We start from the raw sequence: 27784 nt of genomic DNA, 5'->3' as shown, positions 1-27784 counted from the left end.
TGCTATTAAGACCACACACACACACACAGAGCACACAGGCACTGGGCAGAAGCTGGGTGCCTGGAGGAAGAATGTACATCTCCAGTGCTAGAAATTACTTTGTGGTGGGACGTAACCTCCACCACTGGCAAGGAAGGAGGTAATTTGAGTAAGCACACTCCAAGGAATTAAAAATGAAAAATACATATCTTGTAATCAGAAGCTCAAGAACAGCAAGGAGCTCAAGAAGCCAGCAGCTCTGCCACATTTAACTGCAGAGCAATGACTAACTACCATATTTAAGTTTCTGGAGAGCTTACTCCCAAAGCTTCCTGGGAAATGCAAAAACGCAAAAATAGAAGTATTTGTGGGAAAAAAATAGGGAGGCTTGTCTAAATATTAACTCAGGAGAGAGGACATTGCTCTTTTTCAACTCTCCCTGAGCCTCTCCACTAGCAAACACAAAAGCCTAGCTCCCTCCCAGATTGCTGTGTACGCATCATTCAGGTAAAACCTTTAAAGTGATATCTGCCTGGAAATCCAGAATCCCTTGGCAAATACTGTAATAAATAACGAGCCTTTTTTTCGCTCCCTGACATTGAAGGAATGTTGCCAAGACTTATGAGGCCAGGATGTTAATTGTTCTGCTTTGATCCTCTGACAGACAGACCTTGAAAAAGATATCGCTAGAACTTGTTAATAGTTTTGCTCTGCTTGATAGGCCTTAAAGTAAAAAGCCAGAATGTGTTCTGCTTGCATAATCACATATTGTTTTAAGTGCCAAGAAAGGAGTCAGTGGCTGAGGAAGACTACTCGCCCTCATCCCCCGACCACCAGAAGGCAGAAAAAGACCCCCTAGCAACTGGAGGAGCATGCGCTGAACTACTGGAGGAGGAGCACGTAACCCGAAAACTGAACAGCATAAAAGAAACAAACTAAGGGGGTGGGGTGCAGCAGTTGATGGAGCGAGACTCCCTGCTGCCCAGCGCTGAATTTGCTTTTGCTTTCTGTAACCAATAAATCTTTAAATTGTTATTCGATCTTTTATGGCCCATTGCGCTCATTTATAACAAATACAACTTTCAAATGCCTGTTTGGGCAGCTTGAGTCAAAACTGGCCCCACATCACCTTGTGCAGAGCTTCCCTTTGCTGCCTCTTGCACCTCTGGGTCAAGCTACCCCTGGGGCAGTGTTATTGTGAAGGCTATGCATAAATGAGAGCTATTAGTGAAGGCAGTAATTAGCCCTTAATTTTCTCAAATTTGTATCATCATGTAAGTAGAAGGGAAATCCAGCCATGGCATGGCCTCTAAGGCTGCACTTTATGATGTTTATCACCTCTAATCCCCAGACTCATCACGAATATTCAGCTGCTCTAAGACAGGAAGATATGCTGGCCTTTGGCTGGTCATTTCACCCCTCTGGAATCCACCATTTTACTCCTCTGGAAGCCAACTTTGCTGATTAACCTGACATCCCTGCCATCACCACTTAGATCTGCATAAACTACACAGAGTTATTCTAGGCTTTAAGCCGGTCTAACCAGTTTGTAGGGTTACAGATGGTTTCCAGAGACAGCAACATGCTGCATTTAGCACTGAAATAATTCTGAAGAACTGCATCTGACACTTTTTTAACAGTGACTTTTACAATGCATGTTGAAAGGTTTCATTCCAGATGAACAATCCTGTGAAAGGAAAGGATGGAGGACTGGTAATATCTCACCTTCATACTCTTCTCCTCCCCCCTTTTCCCAAGTCACTGTTACACATTCCCTCCCAGGATCAGGAGGTGTTGTGCTACAAGTTACTTTCTTTTGTCACATTCTAGCTTCTGAAGTCACCAAGAATCCCTCCTTTGCTCCAAGGGAGCTGCAAGGACATTTCCCACTCTCTCCTCCTCCTGAGCACAGCAGGTTGAAAGTATCTGAAAATCATTCTTAGTTTACTCTTATAATAGTTCCTTAGCATCCTAGTTTACTCTGCCAAGCATGGTACTAGCACAGCAAAGTGGCAACCGTTCTCCCAAAGCCATTGAGAATGTAACACATAATCAGGAAAACTTAGGCAAAAAGCAAAAATGCAGCAGGCTAATAAATAGATCAGTGGTCACACAGAGAGGTACGACACACCCTCCAAGACAAGAGTATTTCTGACAGAGGATTACAGAGAACCATGAGAGAGGTTTTACGGAATAATGAGAACAAACAAGAAGGCGCATGTGAAATATTGAAATGATAAGAACAACAGGGGCTGGCTCAAGAGACCCACTGGAGGAAAAGGGAGGTAGGTGTCCTCTCCAAACCAAGCAAGATATGCTGTGGTAGGAGTAAACAACTGGTGTCAAGAAGTTAGAGGTGTTTATTTTTATATTTGGCATGATCCACGAGATACACGTGAACTTTTGAGCCACAGTCCAAAACAAGAAGCTGAGAGTATAATCTTCATGATGGTATGAATTCTAGACAAATATGAATAGGGCAACACTGCATCCTCAAAGGTGAAACAAAATATGCTACAAGTCATTCAGATAGAGAGAGAAGAAAGCCTAAACAAGAGATTTAGCTCTCCAAATGGCTAAGAAAATACACATCCTAAGTATTGTCACTTTGGCTTGCTTGAAAAATCTCTTCCCAGGCTTCAAAACAGTTCACCGTTGAATAAGTGATCCTGGCTGTCAGTTCCCTCCCCAGCTGAAATTTTCTACAAACCTCAGAACTCTATAATGCAATGACTGCTTAGATGCATAGCATTCCCCTTTACCTACACTTTCATCAGTCCATGAATACTAGGCATTTTGGCACATGGAACATGTAATTTAGGGAGTCCATTAATTAGCAAAATCCCAGCCAATACTTCTACGTTCAATGCACTAGTGCTGGTAAATTTCACATATGAACTGAGCATTTAGGTTGCAAAGAACCCAGGCATTAAGAAATACCTATGAATGTTTAACTCTGTGTCCTTTTGCACATCATATGCACCTAAAAATCAGAATGTTTTAGTAACACGACCAAACAATTTCTCTACAGAATCCATGCTTCATCCAACAAGCAGAATGCATAGTGCTTCACTATTTGAGAAAACATTCCATGTTTTGTTCTTTGCACAGTCTCATGCACAGCCTCACCTCTCCTTTACCAAATATAATTCAAATTTGGTTCCCACAGTGTCATCCACACCACAGCATTATTTAATTCCTTCCTAGGGAAAAACTCCACAACCTGAATTCATTTTCACAGTGGAGCTCAAAATTCAAGTGAGACATGGAGAGACTAAGGTAAAAAAGTAACTAGTAATTTTAAATGGCTAACTGGAGACAACTGGAGACAACTAGAGTACGATTTTTCAGATGATTTTGCCCTGTTATCACACTTGATCAAAATCCAGTATGCACTGAGCTTTCAGGTTGAGCTGTGAGCATCTACCACTGCTGCAAGTTAAACATCAGTGTTTCAACTCAGGCATCCAAAAACCCCATTCATCACAGCTACCCAGGGTTTGTGACACATGCATCTAAGATCTCCTGTGTCCAAGACTAAAATTACATTTCTTCAGAAAGCTTTTGTGTGCTTATTCTGTCATCTAGCTAGTGCCTCTTTTCCTACAGACTTCTTTAGTATGCATCTTCCACTGCACACCTCACACACTGTGATGATGATTGCCAACAGAAATGTGTTCCTCCAAGCATGACAGCTGTAGCTGTACTCAGTGTATGTGATTTACACATGAAAAACGCACAACCAATAACGGCTGTGTTTTTACATGTCATAATTAATATATATAATTTCTGTGTTTATAAAAAACATTTTTAATATATCTGTATTTATAGACAGATATAAAAAAATCTACATAGTCTCTTAATAAGACCATGTGCAGCCTTCTAGGATATTTGCATCCCCCAGAAGAACTGCAACATTTTGCTTCTTTTCTTGTTCCATGTTATGGAAAAGGCAGGGTAGGAAAAAAGGAACACAAGGTCAAAAATGCTTACTTCAACTGTACAGTTTTTCTCATATCAAAGTTCCCAGAAAATTTTGCTTTCCTTTTTTTATTTCTATCCAACTAATTTTTCAATCTTCTCCAACATACCACCTCCTTTCCTGTGAAAATGTAGATCATCTCCAACACGAAATTTCGCCCTTTCTGAGACATGTACAGAAACACAGAATTTAGAAAAATAACTAAATGGTGTCCCTTGCTCCCCACATTCTTTTCAGCACTCTTCATGAGAGTTTACAGAGACACTTATTGCTGGATAATTAAATTGCATGTGAATTTACTGTGCATTTTTAAATAAATGAAAGATGCACTCTGCATCTCACTCTCACTCCTCTCAAGAACAGAGAATGCAAGTATCTAGAAAAACAACATGGGTTTCACCACTTTTGCCCTTGCAGTAAAAAGTAAGATAGCACCACTACGTAAACAACCCACATGAAAAGTGTACCACTGAACCCAATTTTTAAGGGGAATAAAACCCCAAACCACAATTACAGATCTCCATCACGGAAAACAGATGCATGCACTGAATGTCATTTCAAACCACCATGCAAATAAGACCTCTAGAATCATCAAGGGATATATCCCTTACCTGTATAACCTGAATGAAGAGGCAACTTTTGCCTCCTCCTTCAAGTTCATTGTTCAAGTGGCAGATAAAGTAACTCAGAGAAAAACAAAACTGAAAATTTAAGGAGAACACAGAACACCAGTCAAAGTGCTCTACACAAGTATCAGAAAAGCCACCTCTGAACAGAGTAATGCAGGAAGTTCCCTAATGAGTCAGTGTGTTCTCCAGCCAAGTGCACTTAAATAACCTCCCTCTTCAGCTGTGTTACAGATTCCAACAATAGGGCTTCAACTAATTCCTTTTTGTGCATTTGGTCCTTTTGGAAAAAACCTTACACTGTCACCATGCAACACAGGGATGGATGCACAACCCACCTGGCTTCTGTACAGCTGTGCCATGGATGACCATCTGCAGTCTCAGGCTCAAGTCACCACATGTCAATGACACACTTTGATGCAGACAGTGCTTAAACTGCACCAAGGGTCCCTGTGTGCAAAGCTGGCCTTTGGACAAGTCTTCAGCCCTCACCTGAATCCTCCTTCTGAGGCCTTTATACATGGAGCAGTTGGATCTATGAGCTCCCACCACAGAAGAACAGCTGCCAAGTAGGAGCCAGCTAAGTGCAAAGGGAAAGCACCTCTTGGAAGAGGCTCACAAGTTGTGGGGAAAATGACTGCTTGATCTGTCAGAGAAGCACCTCTGCACCACGAACCCAAAAGGGCTGGTGATGCATAGATTTTGTGCATGCTGCTGGACATGTAACTTGCAGGGAAGGAAGTTCAGTGTTCCTAGCTTTGCAGTCTGAGCCTTTCCAGCCTCCCAAAGGCAAATTGGACATTTCTGGAGAAATAAATGCTTCCTTCTCTATTCCCTGGGTTCAGATGGTTCATGTGCCCAGCTCTGGGCTCACATAACACTCCCTGTCAGACACAACCCCTGTTTACTATGACTAAAATGCTCAAATCCAATGCCTCTACTTCTCCCCCTCTCCTCTGGGAGCTAAGAGCCCAGATCCATGGACAAACAGTTCCTCTTACAGATTGTCCAGATGGCATTTCCCCCTTCCAGCGTGAACACATGCTCCCACCACAAATAATGAAACCAAAGCCCTGAGAACTGCTGTGACAAAAGAGATACTGTTTGACTACCAAACATGGGGTTTTTTTTAGAAGTGCCAAGAAGGGAAAATTAAATAAAGGGGCAAAGATGAGCAGCAGTGATACACAGTAATTACAATGCATAGCAGAAATAGCTTTTTTCATGTCAAACAATCATCTTTCATACTGGAATCCCTTCTTTGTCCAGCATGTCCATGTAAAACCCACAGATAATTTACATCACTACCAAAATTACCGAGATGGAAACAAAGACGTATCACCTTTGTATACATGGGAGTCAGGCACAGACTGAGGTGGTAGCTGGATTTACAGCCTTAAAGTTGGATAACATTAAATGATTTTTTTCTTTTAAGGTATGAGAAAGTTATCCACAGAAGCACTATGGTCAAATAAAACAGTTCTCTCTTTCTCAGGTCTGAATTTTTCTCTTCACATCCCCTACAGATGCTGTGAAGACAGATCTGTGTTTTGGCTTCAACACAAGTGAAATGGACTTGATGCTCACAGTACAAAAGTGAGTACAAGCTGCCAGTGCAACACTACAGAAAAATATAAGAACACAGGTTTCACAAACAGCAGGACTGGAAGTGGGAGGAGTATTCCCGTAATAGTTTCCATAGTTACTGTAGTCACTTGACAGAGTTTGAAAAAGAAACTGCAAAGGTCCCTGTACTGAGAAAGGCACAGCAATAGCTGAAGGCCCCAAAGATTCCACCTAGGGGGAAACACCAAGGAAGTGCACTTCATTTAGACTGTATCCAAACAGCAGTCAAGAGGGAACTTAATCACAGCCTACAAGCACCTAGGGAAAGAGGTTTCAGAGAGCAGATGGTTTTTTAAAAGAAACAAAGGCTATAATGAGCTCTCATCTATGTGTAACTGGAACCTAAAGGAGGCCAGACTGCAAATAAAGCTGACAATTATTAATTGTAATCATAAGTAAATGCCCACCCCTAAATCAAAACTAACATTTTTCAGACATGCTGCTGCTCAAGCAGGAGTTACAGGGTTGATGCAGGGTGACCAATTGAGATTATGGACCTTGGATATATAGAAGATAAAATATCTTCATATACTCTACTATCAATTTAGTTGTTCTCAGACCAACGCTTTCAGGCACATGGTGTGATTCTTGAGGTGCACTGTGCAGGGCCAGGAATTGGATTCGATGATCCTGATCGGTCCCTTCCAATGCAGAGTAGTCTTTGATTCTATGACTTTAACACTGTAGATGGTCACAAGGATTGACAGCTACCTTTCCACATAAAAATCACTCAAACACAGGCCACTTCCACTAAATGGCTTTCTCTGTATTTCCTAAATAAACACACAAAAGAAAAAAAATTATACAGAAAAAGTTGCAGGAGTATGGTTTAAAAAATTGCCAGTATGGCTTTGACAGCAACTTTTGAAAGCACAAGTTAATTTCTTTTTCTTCGTTAATTTCTGCGTGTTTTTTTTTAAGTCAGGGCAGTAGAAATTCCCATTTTCCTTGTTCACATTACATTGATTCAGTATTTGGACAAAAACAGACAGTATCAGGACATTGTACCTCTCTATATACAGACTACATAAAAATAAATTAGGATATGTAATATAACCTACTATAAATAATAAAACTCTTATGGCTGACAAATACATCACATATACACATATATATTATGTGTGTGCATACATATGGATACATATAAAATCTATGAAGACCACCTGAGCCTCAAGCCCAGAGGTGCCTCTATGCAGAGACAGCACATGACACTGATTACTGCCTGTGAACTCCATATCTAAGCAAGGGTTTTTCATAGCCCTGCCTGAGACGAGGGATGGATTTATTGCTGAAGGAAGAAAAGTGGGAGCCATGGTTTTGGGGGTTTTGTTTTGTTTGTTTGTGGTTTTCTTTTTCAAACCGTGTAGGGAGATAGACTTGAAGTTTAAAAGACGAAAAAGAAAATTCTAATTTAAAAGACCATTACAGTAAAAACATAACCTCAGCAGTAAAAAACATAGTAACAATGCAAGTTACAGTCTGGGGCCAGCCAAATTTTGGCACAGATAGGAGTAAAACAGAAACACACCATTTCAGCAATCAGTCTGTCAAACCTTCAGCCAAGAAAAGCCTCTTCAAACCCCAAAGTAACTTCAAAGCATTTGTTGGTGCTTTCCTGCTCAGGTGACTGGGAAAGGAATACATACACCCAGCCACCTAGGCATAGTCTGAGAGACACAGCATAGAATCACTAGTCAGCTGTCCACTGTCTGTGCCCTGCCAAGCTCATAAAGTGAAAAACAGCAGAAAAATCAAACACACACCCACCATGAAACACCCCCAGCACCTGAAATGATCTCAGAGGATGAAGAGCCCCACACAGAAGCTGCAGGCTCTGCTGTCACATTCTTGCTACACACCAGCCCCTCGATATTACCTGTACCAGCTGTCACCTATGCACCTCACATGTCCCAAACAAGGGACAGCCACAATCCTAAAGTTTGTGCCCATAGCTAACAAGATCAAGCATGGCAGGGCAAGGAAGGAGCCTACACTCACATCTCAAGTCACAAGGAGAATAACCAGAGTGCCTGTTGAAACTTGGGTCTTGCCTTGCTCCTGGCTGCCTGGCCCACAGCCCTCCCTTTCTAAAAGGCTGCAGAGATTGGACAACTGAAGACAAATCTGCACTGACCATAAGAGAAAATTAGGTTACTTTCCCTATTGCTTTACAGCTGTCAGAAATGAATCTGTGCCTCAAAAGGCTTCAATGAGATCTCCCTAATCCATCAGCCCTATTCTCAGTCTGCCCTCCCAGCTTCTTCATGTCCTTTCAAGAGCATTTTTCACTCCACAGCTACCCCCTGTACTTCTCCACAACCACTCTACAGTTGTTTCAAAAACCTCAGGGCTCAAAACTAGAAAGCAGAAATCTGGTGGGAGAGAGGTGGCAGTGCAGCTGGTATGGATAGTTTATACACAGGACACAGCCTCCTTTTTCATGTTGCTGCCTGAAACCCTCCCCAGGCCATATGCTTTATCCACCAGTTCAGGCAAATGAAAGTTATTAGCCACTGGCAAGCAGGCAGGTCAAGCCTGTAAATCTCTTTCCCTCTGGTATCTTTAAAGTTTGTGCAAAACTAAATCTAAGAACAGATTCTCATCATGGGGAAAATCCAAATAATGCATTAAATGTCAGATGTCTTGTACTCACCTTCAGGAAGCCCACACTAGCAACAGACTGCAAGTACTCAAAAAGGTTATTCTGTACAAAGCTGGGGAAATGGCACAAAAGTGCCAGTGTCTGGACCTTGACTTTATGGACAGTTAAATGTGTTCTCACATTGAACTTAACAGGACTTCTTGGTAGAGTTAGAACTAGGCTTATGAGTTTCCTAGGTTTTACAGTTCTAGCTCCTTTTAGAAAAATTTTATATAAAATTTACAATTACAAGAATAGGTCAGTTCAGCAGTTGCAGAAATTATGGTAATGGCCAGGCAGTGGCCAGCAAGAAACAGGTCACAGCAGAAATTACTCGTTCCCCTGCAGGAATGGGCAGGAAAACGGAGTCAAAGCAACCAATCACTCCACCAAAATGGCTGAGAGGAAACATTAAACAACATTTTCAATAAGGCAGTGGGAGACCTGGGGGGAAAAAACAAAAGATGGAAACAGATACTGAATTGCTTAAACCTGTCTTGAAGATCATATGCTGAACAAAGCCGGCCTTTTTCTCAGCCTCCCTGCATGCTGAAGCTCAAAAACCATGCCTCACCGTGAAACAAGCATGAAAACAGTACAAGAGTTCACCAATTTGCCCATTGGGATGGGTATTTGGAGAATGCAAATTTTTTGAACATTGTAGTTATGTCTCTCAGCCTCTGCCAGTCCACAAAGTCCCAGCACCCCAGCAGCAGAGGATCATGCTGGAGCATATGAACCTCCCTCTCCACACCCTCTACTTTCTGGTCCTCAAAAGGACACTGGTGCTCCCAGTATCTGTGCCCTTACCCCACCAAGTGGACTGGCCTCCATTGGAGATGTCAGGAGCACTGTATACCTTCACTGCCTAAAGCAGAGATGCTTTCAATCTTCAGTGTCCAGCCCTGCAGTACTGCCATTCACAAAATCATCTTTTCCTGCTGTCACAGATTCAAGGAATGAAAAACCACCAGGGTGATGCCTTTGAATATCTATCAGACAGCCAGGTTCACTCGAATAGTGCAGTTTCCTCAAGTATTTCTCTAAGCTTCACTGTTTTGAAGTCCAGATGCAGAAAGGTTGTGAGCATGATTCTAGGATTAAGATTAAATAAAATCCCAAACCCCAAGAACAACTTCTCCTTCCTTATGAAACACTGCAGAGTGTTAAGTGTTAAGACTAAATGTTTTCCATTAATTTTCTATTTTTAAACCCACTTGTTAATGTTTCTTGGCTTTTTAAAACACCCTTTGACTATAGCTTTATTACAGTGGTCTCAGCAGTATAAATTTCTTCAGGAATTTTCCCCAAAGGAAACTCCTCTCATTTTTAGCCAAATTTGAAGCTTCTCCCTGTTAATTTCCAGAAAAACTTGGTTTCTGATGTTCCTTTGCTTATTTTCCATTTCAGAATTAATACCTCCTATATGCATTAATTTAAAAATATTCACATGAAAAAGCTAGGAAATATAAAAACTGAAGATTTTCCACAGATTATGTTTCTCAACAATTTCCAAAAATCCTGCTCCCCATTGAAAAATCCTTCCACAGATTTTATTAAATGTCCTCTTGTAAAATCTCTAAAAGATTTAATCTTTTTCCAAGAGAGCACTTTGGGCTTCACATGTGTCAGTCTTTGAAGACCTGTCTGGTGGATCTTCACAAACAGCTTAGCTAGTCAGTGCTTAGCCACAAGCACTAATCTCTCTCCCTTTTATTGTAATGCAGCTTAACACTCCACTGCTTTGTACTGTAAAAGCCTATGGTGAAGATATACCAATTATTAGGAGTCGAAGTCTGGCATTGCAATTATCCCTTATAGTTACCAGATATTCATGGTCTTGTTCCTCCACCAACCACTTCACATCAGAACAAGAGGTTGGATCTCCTCATCCCACTATTTTTGTCTTTCCCCTTTTCCCCCTCCAGATGTCTATAACTCCTGAATCACAGGTAATTTCTAGAAATGCTATGGGTTTTCATCATTTTCTATGCATCATCATTCTCCACAGCCACAGTTCCACCAGGAGCATTTCATTACTGCATTATCACAACAAATGAACATGGGCTCAGTGTGTTATACCTTCATTAAAGTTGTCATCAGTCGAGATGTGGGTCAAGGGAGACTGGGGTCGAGAGTCCCCACAGAGGGAATAGCTGTGTTCAGCCTGGATGAGGGGCGCTGGGGATGCTGGAGACAGTTCCACTTCCATTATTTCATTCTTCTCAGACAAGAAGGGATCATTCAAGAGCTGGCCTAAGACATCAGGTGAAAATTCATCCAGGAACTCTGTGAAGTGCTGTGGAGACAGAAAGGCAGGGGAAGGTTTATCTTCTTGTCTGTCTGTCATGCCAGCCACAGGAGAGAATAGATCAGAACAATTCTATATGTGCCCTGGTCATCTGTGCCAGTCAGCAGCAGGTTCTATCAGCCCTGTCTAACAACCTCCTCTTCCAATCACTACTTCAAGCTGAAGAGCTACAGCTAGAACGAAAGTCCTCTCAGAGGCATACATTACAACAGAAGAGCCTGTCATTAAACTGCAACAAAAATGGAAAATGGAAGCATGGTAGTCATGTCCTGAAGCAGTCTCCTCCCACCACACCAAAGGTACTCACTTACAGTGCACCACCAAAAATGAGAAAGCACATTTCCCCCAGACAGAGCGAAAGATCCCGCAGAATCCATCACCAGAACATATTGTGTGCAGAATAGAATATAGGCAGTTGATGTTCACTGAAACACAGAATCAAAATAAAACACTTTCCAGCACAGACTCTGACACCACATATGACTATTTTAGCTGTGCAGAACATTGTGTGTGCTCCAGGAAAATGGTCCACACACATCTTCAGCCAAGCAATTAACACATTTGCTATAAAATGATAGATTTATGTATCTATTTTAGGAGCCCATATCCAGCTTCCAGGCCCCAGAGCTAATGCTACTGACAGCCAGTACTAATTACCACTTTGTCGATTGCACTGAATTCATTACACCAGCAGCACATGTTAGATGTGTATTTAGCAGAGTAATTTCATGTTTTCTTATTATTCAAAATGAGCACAAAGCAAAACTTGCAATCTATTTCCTCCAAACTCCAATGCAGTTCCCATCAATAGCCAAAAACTTTCTCTTCATCTTCTTTCCAATGTCAGAAAACTACATCTTTCACAGATGAAAAATTCACGCTGCAACAAATCACTCCTGCTCATCTCATTCACACAAAGAATTCTATTTTTGTATAAAAAGTACTTGCACAGTGAATTGTAATGAGATTTTCTGAACAATAAGGTATTGTCCACCATCTTATATAGGAATCTTTGTTGGCTGAGGCATGATGCTATAAAAGTCAGTTTGATTTGTCTTTTTGCAAGCAGTATTGATCTTGGCTCTTCATCGTGCTCTCTCCTGCAGAAACAAACACTGAAATTCAAGATACAGCTTCCTGTAGGGTAAATTAGGAATTAAACAAGTCAATATTGTATAAACCCACAAGGGAAGCAGTGTGCTCACATGCTCACACACATTTCACAGCTCCAGCAGCACCTGTGACTTTGAAGCCTCATGCTGAAAAACTGGTTCTCACGGAGTTCCCTGGATGTTCAAGCACCTCTTCCAAATGCTAACTGTACCATTTTTCAAAATCAGTTAAGTCTTGAGTCAATTCTGACCAACACTGAGGAAAATACTGACTGAATACAAGGCAACATAAACAGAGGACCACAGCTGCTATGTTGGGACAACAAGCTATCTCATTAAAAGCCTTTATGGCAAAACAGATTTGTAGCCTTATATTTACTTACTGTAAATGACAACACTAATAAATGCTTGGAGGGTCATGACCACCATAGAAAGCCTTTTTTACTTTAATTTTGATACTCACAGACTCGCTTACACTTCACAACCAGGTGCTTCCAACAATGATAAAAGTATAAACTACAATATCCCACTATGCAAAGAAGAAAGAAAAAGGATGCACAAGAGGATTGAACATCCTGGTACATCAATAAAGACACTGAGTAAAACCGAGCAGGCAGCTATTAATGTGTAAACAAGGCACAGAAATACTTCCCAGCTATGAAAGAAGTCAAGGATGAACATATAAAAAAGCAGGGCCTTTCTTAGGGATAATGTTTTTCCCTCCAGTCTACATACTACTTTTCATTTAGAGCAATGGCAAGAGTCAATTACATTTGTTTACATATTTTCCTGAAGCTGGAATATTTCCCTCTTTCTCATTCTTGCATTCATTACTCTGACTGATGAGTAGCAAATGCTGGAATAGGACTGCTACAATATTTGTACCATGGGTTCCACTTTACCATCAGCATCATCCAATTTCAAAATGTCATCCTTGAAAATCTCATACCTACGTGTTGACTTAGTCTGACACTATATAGATGCTATAACTTAACAGACTCAGCTGAAAGAAACATGGCCACAGGCTACACAGCTATTTTTGGTAAATTCACAAATAAAGATTTTTATTAGCCTTCTGTCTATCACTGTTTTGATATGAAATAAAAACTTATCAAAGGTTCTTTTACTTTTCCTCTTGACTGAAGTTAAGTCCATCAGATTTTATTTATTTTTTCCTTTCTGAATGGGGAATTTTCCTAAAACCACTTTACGAAAAGCAAAGAAGGAAACAAACATTCAACTTCAGAAAACCAGAGAGAAAGAGGGCCTGGAGTGGGGAACGATGTTTAATGTGTTAGTCAATATTTGTGCTTTTCTCCTTTTCAGGTGCAGCTGCAAAGCAGCAAGCTGTGAGCAAGAAAAGAACATTCATTTATAACAGAATTGTCCGAGAGCAAACAAACAGCTGATTTCTAAAATTATTTTCTAGTTCCATTATAATTCTCAAATTTATTTTTAATGGTCTGTGATATAACATTGTACACTGGCCAGCAGAGACTGCCACAGGTCAAACTGCCACAGCTACTAAACTCAGCAAACAAACAATTGTAGAGATCTGGACTTCTCACTCTGATTAAAAATACCACAGATTCCTTGATTTACAGGAATCTTTCATATGCTATACACTACTACAGTGAATGCTTAAAGCTATATCACTTTTCATCCTTAATAAAACAATTGTCTCATTGAAAGTGACTCCATTTGCTTAGAGAACTAAAGAAGAAAAGGCATCTCAGCAGCAGCTAAAGCAGAAACCATCTGGGGGCAGCCAGACCTCCAGCTCCCCAAAACTTCCACCTACACCTAAGCTGCTCCTTCTGTCTTTTCAAAGCACATTTTCCTATTTCCTATTCCTCCTCCTCCTCCTCCTCTCCCTCCCTGCTTCCAAACGCACCTCAGCAGTCACTAGCCACTTCCACAGCTGGAAAGCCCCAGAATAACCCTCAATTTTGACACAGTAGCAACGACCCCCGCGTTTAGGAACGGGAAAGAACAATTTGGGATGGAAACTGAGATTTTGACCCTTAGAACCTGTATATAAATTTGCTTGCAAAATAAAGAAATTCTGTGTCTATGGCTTTCAGCTGGGCATCTTTCACCCAGAGAGTTCACCTTTACAAAAATTTAAGAACAGGAAAGAGCACTTGCACCGAGAATCTGCCTTTTTTTTCTTCTTTTCCATTTTTGCTGTTAATACCTCTGTAGACAACTCAGCTGCCAGCTTCCTGCTATCCTCACACCCCCACTGGCAACCCCAGCACTAACTGAAGACATGTGTTAGTACCAGGAGTCTGTTTGAATTATTAAACTATTCTCACCACATAGCAAAGAGATATGTTCAGCTGGGATGTTAACCTCTGTAAAAAGTCAGGGATTTAGGACAGATGCAACCTTATCTTCCACTTTCCCTTCCCCCAGAACCCTGAAAAGACAAACAAAACAGCAGCACGCCTATTTACATATATAAAGTAAATTGCAGCCCTGAGGAGTTTCAGCACTCATCTGGCTGGACATTGGCTCCTGCCTACATCCTGGGTGCTTTTGGAGAACACAGACACCACCACCATGCTGCAGTAAACAGAGGAAAGCTCTCACATCTGGGGGCACAGTGGATTTTTTGATAACTCTTTGAAAGTAGTATTTGGCTGCAGACTAGCTCTGCTGTGGGCTGCAGCTCTCCATAGCCTCTACCTGTTCCTCACACACAAAGGCCCTTTTTTCCAAATGCCTCAGGGACCAGGGTTTTTTTTCCTTCTTGTCTGATCAAATGAAGATTTGTGAAGCAAAACACTCAGGTTTTGCTGGGTGCATGGCAGTGCTGGCTTCTCCATTAGCTCAAGCCAGATGAGAGCAGCACTAGCCTAAGTTGGTCATTTGAAGGATAAGACATTACCATGCCTAAAAACTAAAGTCATCTTCAGAAAATTGACATTCTAAGAACTCTTTAAAAAATGAATGCAGAGAAATCAAGAGCCCCACATGACACCTCCCAATTATATTTAAATTTTTAAACGAATAGCTGAGCCTGGAAAATGCACTGCATCAGCAACAAGTCCCCCATACTGACTGCAGCAGCACAATTCCACCTTCTCCAGCAGAGTCATGCCAGAGGGGAGCTACAGTGACAGTACCTTTTGCACGCTGCAAAACAAGCCCAGCTCTCCCAGCAGACCAGGGCAAAGTAGCCATGCAACATGCCAGGGTTATAACCACACACAAATTCAAAATATTACCCTCCTGGGAGTTAGTGGCTCCCTCCTGGCTCACCCCAAAGTCTTCCTATCCTGGAGGGATCAGTCACCCCTCCACAGGAGGAACTGTCAAGTACATACCAGGCACTTATAATAAAACTAAAAATCCCACCTGTAGGTACAAGCAGCCTGGGTTTTATGTCTTTATTTTACTGTAAAATCATTGAATATCTACTCAGAAACTATACTGAAATTCCCTCATTTGTGGGAGAATATGAAGAATAGCACAAAATTGTTATTTGAAACCAGCAAAGAGATCCACTGTAAGAGCAGACACAATTGTTTGGACTCTTAACCAGCACTGACTCATTTTAAGTGCTAAAAAAATGTGGACAGATTTTAAAAAATCCATTAAGTGAATAACATACAGGTTGCGTCATGAGCAAAACAAATGCTAGAAAATTCAGAGCTAATAGATTTTGCTGGTAATTAGATGGTAATTAAACCTGCACATCTTCCCAACTTGCTCAGGTTACACAGCTGGAAATGCTGAAGTTCATGCTGAGCAAATCTTATAATCCACCCCATTATGTACACATGTATGCACACAATTCCATTGCAAACACTCAAATACTTTCATCCATCAGCAAAGAAGAGATGCACTTCTTGAACTTATCAGGGGGATTTTTCAAGAACTCTGCTTATTCCTTTGCCAATCTGTTCTGGTTTGAAAGACAGGTATTTGCCAAGAAAGGCAGGAGTCCTTCCCTGAGATGGAGTGCAACCCCTCCCCCCTCCCAGTTATTATAATTTTGGAATCAGGGGCTCTCAGGCAAAGAGTATGGGAATAGGAATAACAGCTCCTTACGAATATATCCAACCAGACAAACAAAAACAACAGCTATGAAAATTAACAACAAAAGAGAACAGTAACTCAGTTCCAGTCCTTTTCGGCTGCAGACACCGTTTTCCTGCACTCAGTACCGGTGGTGGGGGTAGAGCAGGTCCCGCGCAGCTGCAGAGGGCTGGGATGATGTTGACAGCATGGTAGGTGGGAGAAGGGATGGAGGAGGAACTCTCCTGCTCATCGTGCGGGTTGCGGCGCCTGGCTGGATGCTCATAGGTAGCAGACTGGAGGGGGAAGGCAGCAGTGCAGTGTCCAACAGCAGAGAACGTGGCTCCCGCCGTTGGGTTGGCGGGGGGTAGTAGGTAGCAGCACATGGCGTCTTCCTCCCACTCTACCAGCGAGCGACAGTGCGGCTACCCCCTCCACATCTTTCCCACCCCCGCCCGGTCTCATGGCGTTTTCCCTCCCCTCCCTTTTGTCACTAGCCATCCATGAGCTGGGTGTAGCAAACAAGTTTTCTTAGCATCACAATGGGGAAAATTCCAGAGAGAGAAAAAGGGAAAAAAAACCCCCAACCTCCAACACTTTCCTTCTTCCAAAGTATTCTTTCACTTTCTTCTTTAACAATCCCCATAAAAAAAATTTTTTGTATTTAAAAAGATTACTAAAACCTAAATGAAGCTCTTAAATAGAGAGGACTAAATATGGATTAAAAGAAAGAAAAATAAAAACCAAAGAAAGAAAGAAGCCCTTGGCAAGTTCAGTCTTTAAGTCCATTGTCTGCAAGAAGAGAAAAGGATGCTATTGCTCATTCCTAGCTCAAGCCTCTTGGGAGTCATGCAAAATAGTAAAATCCTTCTCACACTCCCCTGCCCTTCTCCCAGTGTATAGCTCTTGGATCTAGCCTAACTTTTCAATAGGCTAGCATGTTTTGCTACTTCCCACCCTCTCCTCAAAAAGCCAAAGCCAGAGAAGTGAGTCACCGGGGCCAGAGCAGTGAGTTAATGAGCTGGAAGCCATTCAAAAAAGCTCTGAGTCCCTGAGACCTCAAAGTACATTATTAATTCTGTGTTGCAAGTAAGCATTTGGATTAAGCTCTCAGGTTAGATATAGCTGTTCTTTCACTTTGTCCCAGCTTTTCCCCACTCCCCCATCCCTTATTTTTTTGCCAGCCTGAGCAGCATGAGCACAGAACACTGAATCTGCTCATTACTTGTCCCCATGCCCTTCCCCTCACCCAGTGAGCAGCAGGGTCACAATTCTTTACCCTCAGTGACTGCAGAGGATGCAAGATAGGCCTGACTGATCCATCTGCCTCTCACAAGCCTCCAAGCCTCCAAGACCAGGGGCAAGCCTCTCCTTGCCACCTCCAGCTAGTGTGGCTCACACTACACAGGGAGGGGAGCTCAGCTTCCAAAAGTTAGTCACTGGGATCTCCAGTGATTGCTGGCACCCACACAAGATACCTAAAGAGACTGGTTATGTATTAAAAGTTGGGTAGTGTTTGGGTTGGTTTTTTTTTTTTCCCAGCTATGTTCCAGCCATGCAGTGCCAGTCATAAATATTTACTATGAGATAATATTAATTTGCTTACATCTCATACTCAGCTACATCTCCAGGCTCTATGGAAGGAACTTGCATTTACTTCAAGTTTTACATCAAACTAGTGTGTTCCATGTAACTCACAGGATTAAGCCAAAAATAAACAGTGAAGAAAGTTTTCAGATTGTAAACAAATTTTACAATTCAATGGTGGGCACTTATGGCCGCCTTTGCTGCCCAAGAACTCATCAGCAGGGATAACACATTTTGTTCTTGCACAGTTAGTTCAACTTACAGCCATTTTTAGAAGAACATGGTTGCTCCAGTTCCTTCTCGATAGGAGACAGATCTTAACAATACAGGAGAGTTTTAAACTGTTCGGGCACACTGCACTAGTCTTCATTTAACTTCTTCCCTCAACATGGAAATGGAAGGGGATGAAAGCAAAGAAAATACATCTCAGGCCTCATGTAACAGCATCCCTTGTTGATGGGTACACGTGAGCCCTGTGTAAAGGGCACAGCCAGCACAGTTCCTGTATTTTAAACAAAATCCACTAGTCTTGCATGCATCTTAGAGATCACAGAATATCTCAAGTTGGGAAGAACACATAAAGATCATCAAATCCAACTCCCAGCTGACTTTAGAATCGTAACAGGAAGGAGGGATAGATAATCACTGATACTGCAAGGAGACCTCAGAAAAAATATAATTTCACTTCTAGATTCCCATTAGTGCTGGAGGCCTCCTACAGGATACAGATGCTTTTCAGTTCAGCTGTTTAATTTTTAAAGTGTTCTCAACAGCCTCCTCCCTGAGGACTAATTAGTGTCTGTCACAGGAGGATCTTTCACTAGTCTGACTGGTGTAGGTAGGAAATAACTTATGCTCTATCAGCAGTGCTTGCTAGTCCTGACTGATAGGACACTTGACATTTAAAATTAAAATCCCTATTTTTTCCTTCAAAACTGTTTCTTCTTTAATGGTTACAACGTTGAAATGACAGGGTTCCAGCCTGCTGGAGCCATGGTTTTTTCTTTTTCCTTACACTGGCTTCAAACCTACATACCACCCATCAACATCCTGCTCTTTAATTGAAGCTGTCTGTCATTACAAAATAAGTCAGGCTTTACGACCAGTATTGGCAGCTTAAAGACAAACTGAGCATTTTATTTCACAAAGAGTTAGTAGTCTTTGTTTTCCAGATTTATAATATGAGGGGAGGGTATTCTGCTGCACCATTTGTTTTTAAGAACAGAAAGATAGAAGCTAAGGCTTGAAAAAGACACAAATTTAAGCTCCTCAATGTTTATTTAGGCACTCCTCAGTTTTGAAGAGTCAGATTATCAAGTGTCTAAATGCAGATATCCTGAGCTGATTATGGAAAATATTAATTAGCTTTTATAAAAACTACCAAAAATTCATACACATAATGGTTGAAATTGCAGATGTGTGTGTCCTGGTTTGAAGGACAGGTGTCTGCCGATAAAGGCAGAAGTTTTCCATTGAAATACAGACTTTAATTCCACTCCCCCCGAGGATTATAATTATTTGAATCAAGGACTCTGAGGCAGAGATAAGGGAGTAGGAATAACAGCTCTTTTACTAATATATCTAACCGTACAAGCAGAAACAACAGCAGTTGTTAAAATTACCAACAAAACAGAACAGATAACTCCGTTCCAGTCCTTTCTTTAGCTGTGGGCACACTCTCTATAGGCAGGAGCGGAGGCGGGAGGGGGCGGACGCAGCCGCGTCAGTCTCGGGTGGGAGCGGCTGGAGCGGGCAGCTCCTCGCTCACCTTTGGTGTCCGGGTGATTAGCTGTGTCCGCAGAGGCAGGAGGCTGCAGCGGGGCAGATGCAGGGCAGGTGATCGCAGAGGGTCTGGCTCTCCTGCGTTCCACCGCATGGCTGCAGACGGGGGGGGTCCTCCTCCGAGCTCCCGGAAACACGAGTCCCCTCCGGAAGCACGAGTGCCCCTCCGGCAGCATAAGAGCCCCTCCGGAAGCCCAGCCCCCACCTACCCATTTTCTCTAGAGTCGTCAAAGGTCCTGGGTGTAACCCAGCCAGCTCCATTGGCATGATAATGGGAAAAATTCTTTAAATTGACACACTAATAGAAAAGCACTCAACCCCCAACATGTGTATAGTTTTAAAAAGAAAAAATACACCACACACATGTAACCCTTTCTTGAACTCAAGGAAGAGGTGCTTGAGCACAGTGGAGGGAGAAAAAAAAAATGGAGTGGTTTTGTGAAACAAATGTGAAGAAATCAACAGGTCATATTGCCCTATGCAGGAGGATGAACTGTCCAACTCTCGCGGAAGTCAAGGATCAGCAGCCTTTGGCTAGCAATGACCTGAGCTGCCACAGCGTTTAGACCCTGCCCAGCAGGACCTGTGTCTCTATCACACAGATATCTACTATCAGGGCAGAAGGAGAAACACACTGACAGGACTGTGTTCAGTGCTGCTGTAACTGAGGGTTACACTGTAAGTGTAACTGTGCACTAAAAGTTGGTTAAGTACTGTGCACTTAAAATGTTGGTTGTGTGTCAAAAATACTATTTCAGTGTGCGATCTCACCAGACAGTCAAACAAACAACCACACTGAAGAACACCTTTCCAAACAAGTCCTCTACACCATGCTTTCAGTAGAAACATCCTGGGATTTGATCTGATGTACCTCACCCTTCCCATGAGCTTGCACTGAGCCCAGACACCATGGATGCACACAGAACTAGGACTTCATCGCCAGCAGGTATCACCACAGACTTCCCATCCCTGACTGTTAAAACGTTTCCAGTGTGCAATTTTGCAGCAAGTTTCGTGTCAAACCTGCTACTGCTACAGAAAGCTAATGAAGAGCAGTGTGACAGTACTTGATGATAACAACACCAAGAAAATCTCCACCTTGTACCTGGAAGAGAATATGGTTTTTGAAGCCATGACACTGGAGCTTCTTCAGATAAGCCAGTCCTGCCAAATGCATCTCACAGCAAAAAGCTTTGCATTTTAAAGCTACCCCCAAGTGGGCCTCTGTACCATGAGATGGATATCCCAGGACACCCACACTGCACATGTACAGCCGTAACTCTGCAGAAATTCACACAGAAACCCAGAAATGGTTTTGGTACCTCACTTTGTACGGACCAGTACTTCTATCAGCACTAGTACTTTAGGACCCTTCCTCTGAGGGAAGACACATTTCATTTCATATCAAAACAAGAGTGTGGGTGGGTCACTTGGTTTTCACTTGTGACAAAGGCAGACGAGGCTTGTTTTGAAGCCCTGCTGAAAACTTCAGAAAGGAAAAAAAGAGACAGGATATGAACAAGATCAAATAAATATACACTTACAAGCATGTGTAGCATGCATCTGGACAAATCATTTTAAGATACCCCACACACTTGAGTGCTGGTATTGCAATTTCCTATGACAAACCTTTCGTCACAGCACCAGTAAACATCACTCAGTTTTATGAAAAATAAACAAATAAACCATGAGTGGCACTGGACTAAGGTTCAGGACCCAAGATTGCAGTAGATGGAAACATCTGTATCCTAAGACCGAGTCTTAAAAACAAACTTGTGTGCTTATTTCTTCTCTCTGCTTCCTTCCAGAGATGCAAGGACTTGTGAAACAGGTTATCTAGCAAGAGGTTTGGTGGCTCCCTCTCCTCATGAGTCCTGGGAATACAGGGAGACTTGAAAAACAGTGTTGCCATCATTTATTTGTGAACTGATATTTCAGCTTATTTTTTAGCCCTCTTCCACTCAGAGCACTCCTCTCCTTCATCTCTACCTCCTCTCTGTACCTTCCATTCCCAGGCCTTTGCTCCCAAGCAAGTGAGAGGCCAAGCTACTCATCCCCTTGCAGGACATAAAAAAGAACAGCAGAACTGGGAACAAAGCTGCAAACTGCAGGCGAAGACTCTGGAGGAGCAGAGCCAGAAAAGCAAGGGAGCAGAAGGAAAATAACAGAAAGAGTCCAAGTCACAGCACTTGGAAAGGGATAAAATAAACCAATGACATATAAGCAGCATACTAAGATTGTGCAAGAACTTCCTCCATACCAGGTATTTTTTGCCAAATGTCATTTTGCCAAATGTGCATTGCCATTTAAATCTCAGCATATTACAGTGTTTACTCTCATGACTGCTCTGGACTTTCTCTCATTTGCTCCTCCTCACCTGAAAGGCAAAACCACTGCCATCTCACCATGGCAGGTGAAGAGAAAACCACCCAGAGAAAACAAACCTGCTTACCATGGGAACATAAATGTTATCTATCTGAGCTGGGAGAAAGGAAAAATTACCAAGAATTAACATAAATCAGAATCTAAAAAACATGAAAGTGTTAATAGAAAATGCAATTCCGAGGGAAAAAGATTGCTTCCGAGTTTGTCAGGATCCAGAGGAATGCTAATTATAGCATTATATATAGCATATAGCTAATTATAGATCAGGCCATTGCTTGGCTGCAGTTACTGGGGGAGAAAAAAGAAGATTAAAACATTTAATTGAATATTTCTGGGAGGGGGTGGTTCTGAATTACTGCTTTTTATATACGACTAGATGATACAGCCAACCCACAGGATGGTAATGAAATTACTTTTATCCCAACAATAACAGAAGGGAATATTAAAACAGCTACTCAAAGCTGGCCATTTTAATTAGCAGACCTAGAAAACTTCCATCTAAAAAGTCTAAATACAGCTTCTAAGGAGCTCTTGAAACTACTTTCAGTAGGAGACAATACTAATGGACTGTAAGAAATAATATGAAAATATTTAAGTGTAAACAAGGTGACCAAAGTAACACCAAGTTAACCTAACTACTGTTCATTTCTGATGAAGGGAAGAGATGGAAAAGGAAAGAGAGTAGTAAAGAGCCCAAGAAGTTCCACAAAGAAGAGAAATCTAATTTATGCTTATAATTCCACAGTAATTGATAATCAAGCTTCTTAAATTTTATCTTATTCTGAAATAGTATTACAAGCTTAATACCCCTTGTAGTGTAACCAGCCATAAACAAGAGACATGTCTTAAGCTGAAGGTAAAAAAATAAAAATTGAAGTATCTTATGGTGCAAACAAAAGGCTCCAAGTCACACTTGAGTAACTGACAATCGGAAGCCAAGACCCAAGAATTTTGGGAGAGACATGGCTGAAACATCTGTGAGACAGGTATCACAAGCACTGGATCCTGGGGAGGAATTACTGCAGTTGTGTGCTCAAAATGAATACAAAGGCTCCAAATGCAGAGACCTCTGCTGTACTTTGGGTTTAGCCCCTCAGCCAGTGCTGGGGTTTCAAATAGTTCCAATAGTGCCGCCAAGCACTGGGGACTCTTGCATTGCCATCCCATACTGTTGGGTGAGCACCCAAAGAGCAGCAGGGAGATATTGTAGAAATTTTGTCTTTTTTATTTTTTAGGACTTCTTGTTTGTACTTGTTTCCTAAATGAGAAACTTCTTTCATAGTTAAAAGAAGCGTGCCTGTAAAGTTCAACCCCCAACTACACCTTTGTACTGCAGCCTTACACCAACCACACAACCTGCTGCACAAGTCTGTGCTCCTTGCAAAACTCAGAGCACACCACTCTGAGGACTTCAGAAGACAGAGAGGTATGAAGCACAAATTTCTCCATGCTCACGGTTGATGCAACTACTACAGGCCATAGCCAGGCCCCACTCCTATGCCACCAGATTTCAAAATAAAAGGAAGCTGAACAGCTGAAGAAAGTTCAGAGAACCACAAAGAATCACGATATAAAAGGAAATCCTGTCTCAAAATAAAAGCAAGTAAGAAAAGAAGAAATCAACGTATTCAGCTTATCAAAGAGGAAACAACTGCAGAACACGAATGTTCCTAAGTAACGAAACAGGGAGTAAGACCTAAGAGGACAGCTCGACCAGCTTGCAGCTAGGTTTACCAGCTAGAACTAGATCTATTATTGTGGTTCACAACATTAAAAAGCGGGAGAACAATCAATCACAAAGGAACAGTGCGAATTCTTCGACCCAAGCTATTCATAATTGAAGACTAGAGGTTGCCCTAAAAAGATATGCAGGAATTCAAACGATCTGGGGAAGTTTTATAGCCCTTGACTTACATAAGGTTAAAATAATTAATCATAATTGTTTCCTGTGGCCTTCTGGCAGCAAAACAGGGCTGTTTACTAAAATAGCAGTGTGTTCTGGAGAAATTGATGCAAAGCCAGACCTGGGAAACCTGCTGATGCAGCTTTGCATTCCTGTATTCAGATAACTTGATATCCTTATCAAGAAGGCAGCAGGGGAACACAGTTCAAGAACACAGGTTTAAGAGCAAAGGTTGTCCGTGTTAGACACTATGCCCCACTCACAAGCCTGCTCCCAACAAAAGAGTCGGCAAACTTCAAGCGGGCAGTATATCCCACAGTGTTAGCCCACTGAAAGCCTTCTCCCTTGTTTATTTTTAAGGCTGGTTTTCCAGCTCTGCTGCACAAGTGAGTCAGCTTTCCACCCCACACCAGAGGGCTGGTGAGGGCTGCACACACCTCCCAGCTAGCTGGGAGAGGGAGCCCCTACCACTTGCCATCACTGCAAGAGACTCACCTCAACAGCGAGCGGGGAGAGGGTCTCAGAGGAAAGACTTGGCAATCTTGCATTTGACTTCAAAGTTTCTCTATCAAAGAGACTAAAAACACAAACTCATACATAAAAACTATCCCCTATCCTTCTGAAATTGACCTGTTCCTCAGGATTGGAGGGGCAGCTGCAGCCACACCACAGCACAAGCAAATGGTTGTGACAAACTGAAAGGACTCACAAGCACTGTGATCATTTTCAGAGTCTGCATTTGATTTCCATACACAAGAGATGGCTAGTTTCAATGCTGACAGGAGATTCCCGAGAAGCCCAAGCAAGAGGAATGTTGAAGTGCATAGGGAAATTAAAAGGGAACTTCCATGTGAAGGGATTTGCTTCAAAAGAAGTCGTTTAGCAGCTGCTCATTTCAAAGTCTTTTTAAGTCTTCTAGTTAGTAAGGCTGTATGCGTCTGGGCATCTCTTTCAGGGTATATCATCCTTTTCAAGTACCAAGTTTGCAGCAGCAGAAGGCTACCCATAACAGAGAAATCAAAGGCAATTAACTTTATTCTTGCTTTAAATCTGACAAAGAGCACAAACACAAGTACGTAATGTGCAACCATGTTCAAACACACCAACCAAGAACAAGGTTACTTGTGTTCTTATTTTACATTAAAAATAAGCTGCTTTTTTTTGAAGTTTTCAAAGCTTTTTGAGTTTGATAAAGAAAAGCTTTAAAAGCAACCAGCTGATAAAATGAAAGGAGAGGGAGCATTTAAGGAAAGGAGGAGTTTCACCCAGTTTTAAAGATGAATTACAAGATTAATGTCAGCAGGCAATGTGAATTTCTCACACTGAAGCAGAAGGTGCTCCAGCCAACACCTCCAGCCAGCACACACACACAGAGCCCTTCACAGCATCTTCCCCATCCACATCTCCCAAAAGCTAATGCACAAACAAAGCCGCTTTCACTTGCAGTACTGAAATTTAATTAATTGGATATATTGAGCAAGTCAGTGAGCTGTGCAGCGTAGAAGATGCCTCTCCTGAGACTGTAGAAAGAGCCAGCCAGCATCCTGGGGACACAGACAGTGCAGGGAAGTATTAGACATTGCATAAGCACAGGCACATGTAATTGCTCATTCCCGCTATCCCAGCCAGTGCTAGGTTAGACCCTTGCCAGCCATGGTCAAGATCTATTCCAGCTATTCAGAGGTGCTGGGTGCCTGAATGAGGGAGAAGGGAGAGGAGGTCCAGTCTGGGGGTGTGCCTGGGAAAGAACATGGGACCTGTCCCAACACCCAGCCAGCCCCTCCAGAGACCACTCAGCCCCTGTTTGTGCAACCATTACCTCACAGTTTAGAAGCAGCAGGAGTAAGACGGAAAATGTGTTTTTTCCAGACTTTATCAACACATTTTCCTTCTTCCAAGGAAGGAAATATGGCCTGGTGGTTAGAGGGCTGGGCAAGAGCTGCTGTCACACACCATCTGGGCCAGCCTGGGCCTCTTGTCCCCTGAGGCAAAGGCGTCCATTTGCCTTCGCCCTTTGCCATGTGCCCAAGGGCAGTAAGGTAAGGAAGCAGGGATACTCCCCAGTCACAAGGGAGGGATTGCAAAGGTAGTGGCATGGAAGATTGTATCACATTCAATGCCAAAATTATCAGTAAGAAAACCAAAGCCACCTGGAAGACAGAGAAAGCCCCTTGTTGCAGGGTGTCCTGGTTTGATGGACAGGTGTCTGCCGATAAACGCAGTTTTCCATTGAAACAGAGACTTTAATTCCACTCCTCCCAAGTATTATAATTGAATCATGAACTCTGAGGCAGAGATAAGGGGTTAGCAATAACAGCTCTTTTACTAATATATCTAACCATACAAGCAGAAACAACAGCAGTTGTTAAAATTACCAACAAAACAGAACAGATAACTCAGTTCCAGTCCTTTCTTTAGCTGCAGGCACGCTCTCTCTGCACTTGGTCCCGGTGCTCCAGACGGAGCAAAGCCCAACAGCTGCAGAGAGCGGGCAGGAGCAGAGGCAGGAGAGGGCGGCAGCGGCCACGCCAGTGTCAGGCGGGAGCAGGCTGGAGAGGGCAGCTCCTCGCTCACCGTTTGGGTTCTGGTGGTCGGCTATGTCCTCAGAGGTAGGAGGCTGGAACGGGGCAGATGCAGGGCAGGCCATCACAGACCGTCTGGCTCTCCTGCGCTCAGCCGCGTGGCTGCAGATGGGGGATCCTCCTCCAAGCTCACCAGAAACACGAGTAGCCCCTCCGGAAGCCCAGCTCCCACCCACCCCTTTGTCTAGAGTCCTCAAAGATCCTGGATGTAGCCCAGCAAGCTCTGTTAGCATGATAATGGGAAAAATTCTTTAAATTGACACAGTAATAGAAAAACACTCAACCCCCAACACAGGGCACAGAAGTGGACACCATACCAAGGCCAAGAGTGAGAGACACACACAAGCACTTGTTCTTGTTTAGGCTGGAAAATACCTTTGAGACCATCAAGTCAAACCCAGCATCGCCAAGTCCAACAGTAAACCTTATCTTTTAAGTGCCACATCTGCACATCTTTTAAAAATTCCCAGGGATGGTGACTCAATCCCTTCCCTAGACAGCCTGTTCCAGTGCTTGCCCATTCTGCTCATAAAGAAAATTTTTCTGTCATCCAACCTAAAACCTCCACCAGGGCAACTCGAGGCCATTTCTTCTTGTTCTACTGCTTGTCACCTGGGAGAAGAGACCCACTCCATATTGCTATGACTTCCTTTCAGATAGCTGTACAAAGAGCAAGGAGGTCACCCCTGCACCTCCTTTTCTCTAGACTAAACAGCCCCAGCTTCCTCAGCTGCTCCTCATAAGATTTGTGCTCCTTCACCACCTCTGTTGCCCTTCTCTGGACTTGCTCCAGCATCTCAGTGTCTTACCTGTCGTGAGGGCGAACACTGGATTCAAGATGTCAACTCACCAACACCATATACAGTACTTTAGGCTCTGAGGGTTACCCAGAGGTAAAATTCAAGCTCAGGAGCTCAGAAATCAAAATCTGCATTCCCATTTCAGACGTTGTGATTTCTTCCATGCAGCCTGTAAGCCACCTGTGGTGCATGGCCACATGAGACCCACTGCCAGGTACCAACCCAGCACAGCCTCCTACATTACACTCAAGCAGAGTACACTCAAAGGGAGGAAAACTCTCCCAGAGTTAAATGAGTCTGTTTGGCTCTAGGGAAACACAGGTACAGAGCCAGAAAAATAATCAGGGGAACTCTGTACTGCTTATCAGCAATGTGTAACTCCAGAGCCAGTCACGACTATACATACACAGATTTATATACATGTGTATGTGTGTGTGTGTGC

The 27784-nt window shown here is 42.6% G+C and overlaps 1 protein-coding gene across 2 annotated transcripts in view; it reads right to left on the bottom strand.

Moving 5' to 3' along the window:
- The window catches only part of CREB3L2 (cAMP responsive element binding protein 3 like 2), a 75763-nt gene that overhangs the window by 25661 nt on the left and 22318 nt on the right, over positions 1–27784 (bottom strand). For both annotated transcript variants that reach the window (XM_056482416.1, XM_056482415.1), the window contains exon 2: positions 10937–11153. In XM_056482416.1, the coding sequence (XP_056338391.1) occupies positions 10937–11153 (217 nt within the window). The remainder of the gene's footprint in view (positions 1–10936; positions 11154–27784) is intronic.

Source organism: Oenanthe melanoleuca, chromosome 1A (assembly GCF_029582105.1).
Source record: "Oenanthe melanoleuca isolate GR-GAL-2019-014 chromosome 1A, OMel1.0, whole genome shotgun sequence".
NCBI classification, from domain to species: domain Eukaryota; kingdom Metazoa; phylum Chordata; class Aves; order Passeriformes; family Muscicapidae; genus Oenanthe; species Oenanthe melanoleuca.
Note: the sequence above shows the minus strand (reverse complement) of the source record. Positions and strands in the feature narration are given on the sequence as shown.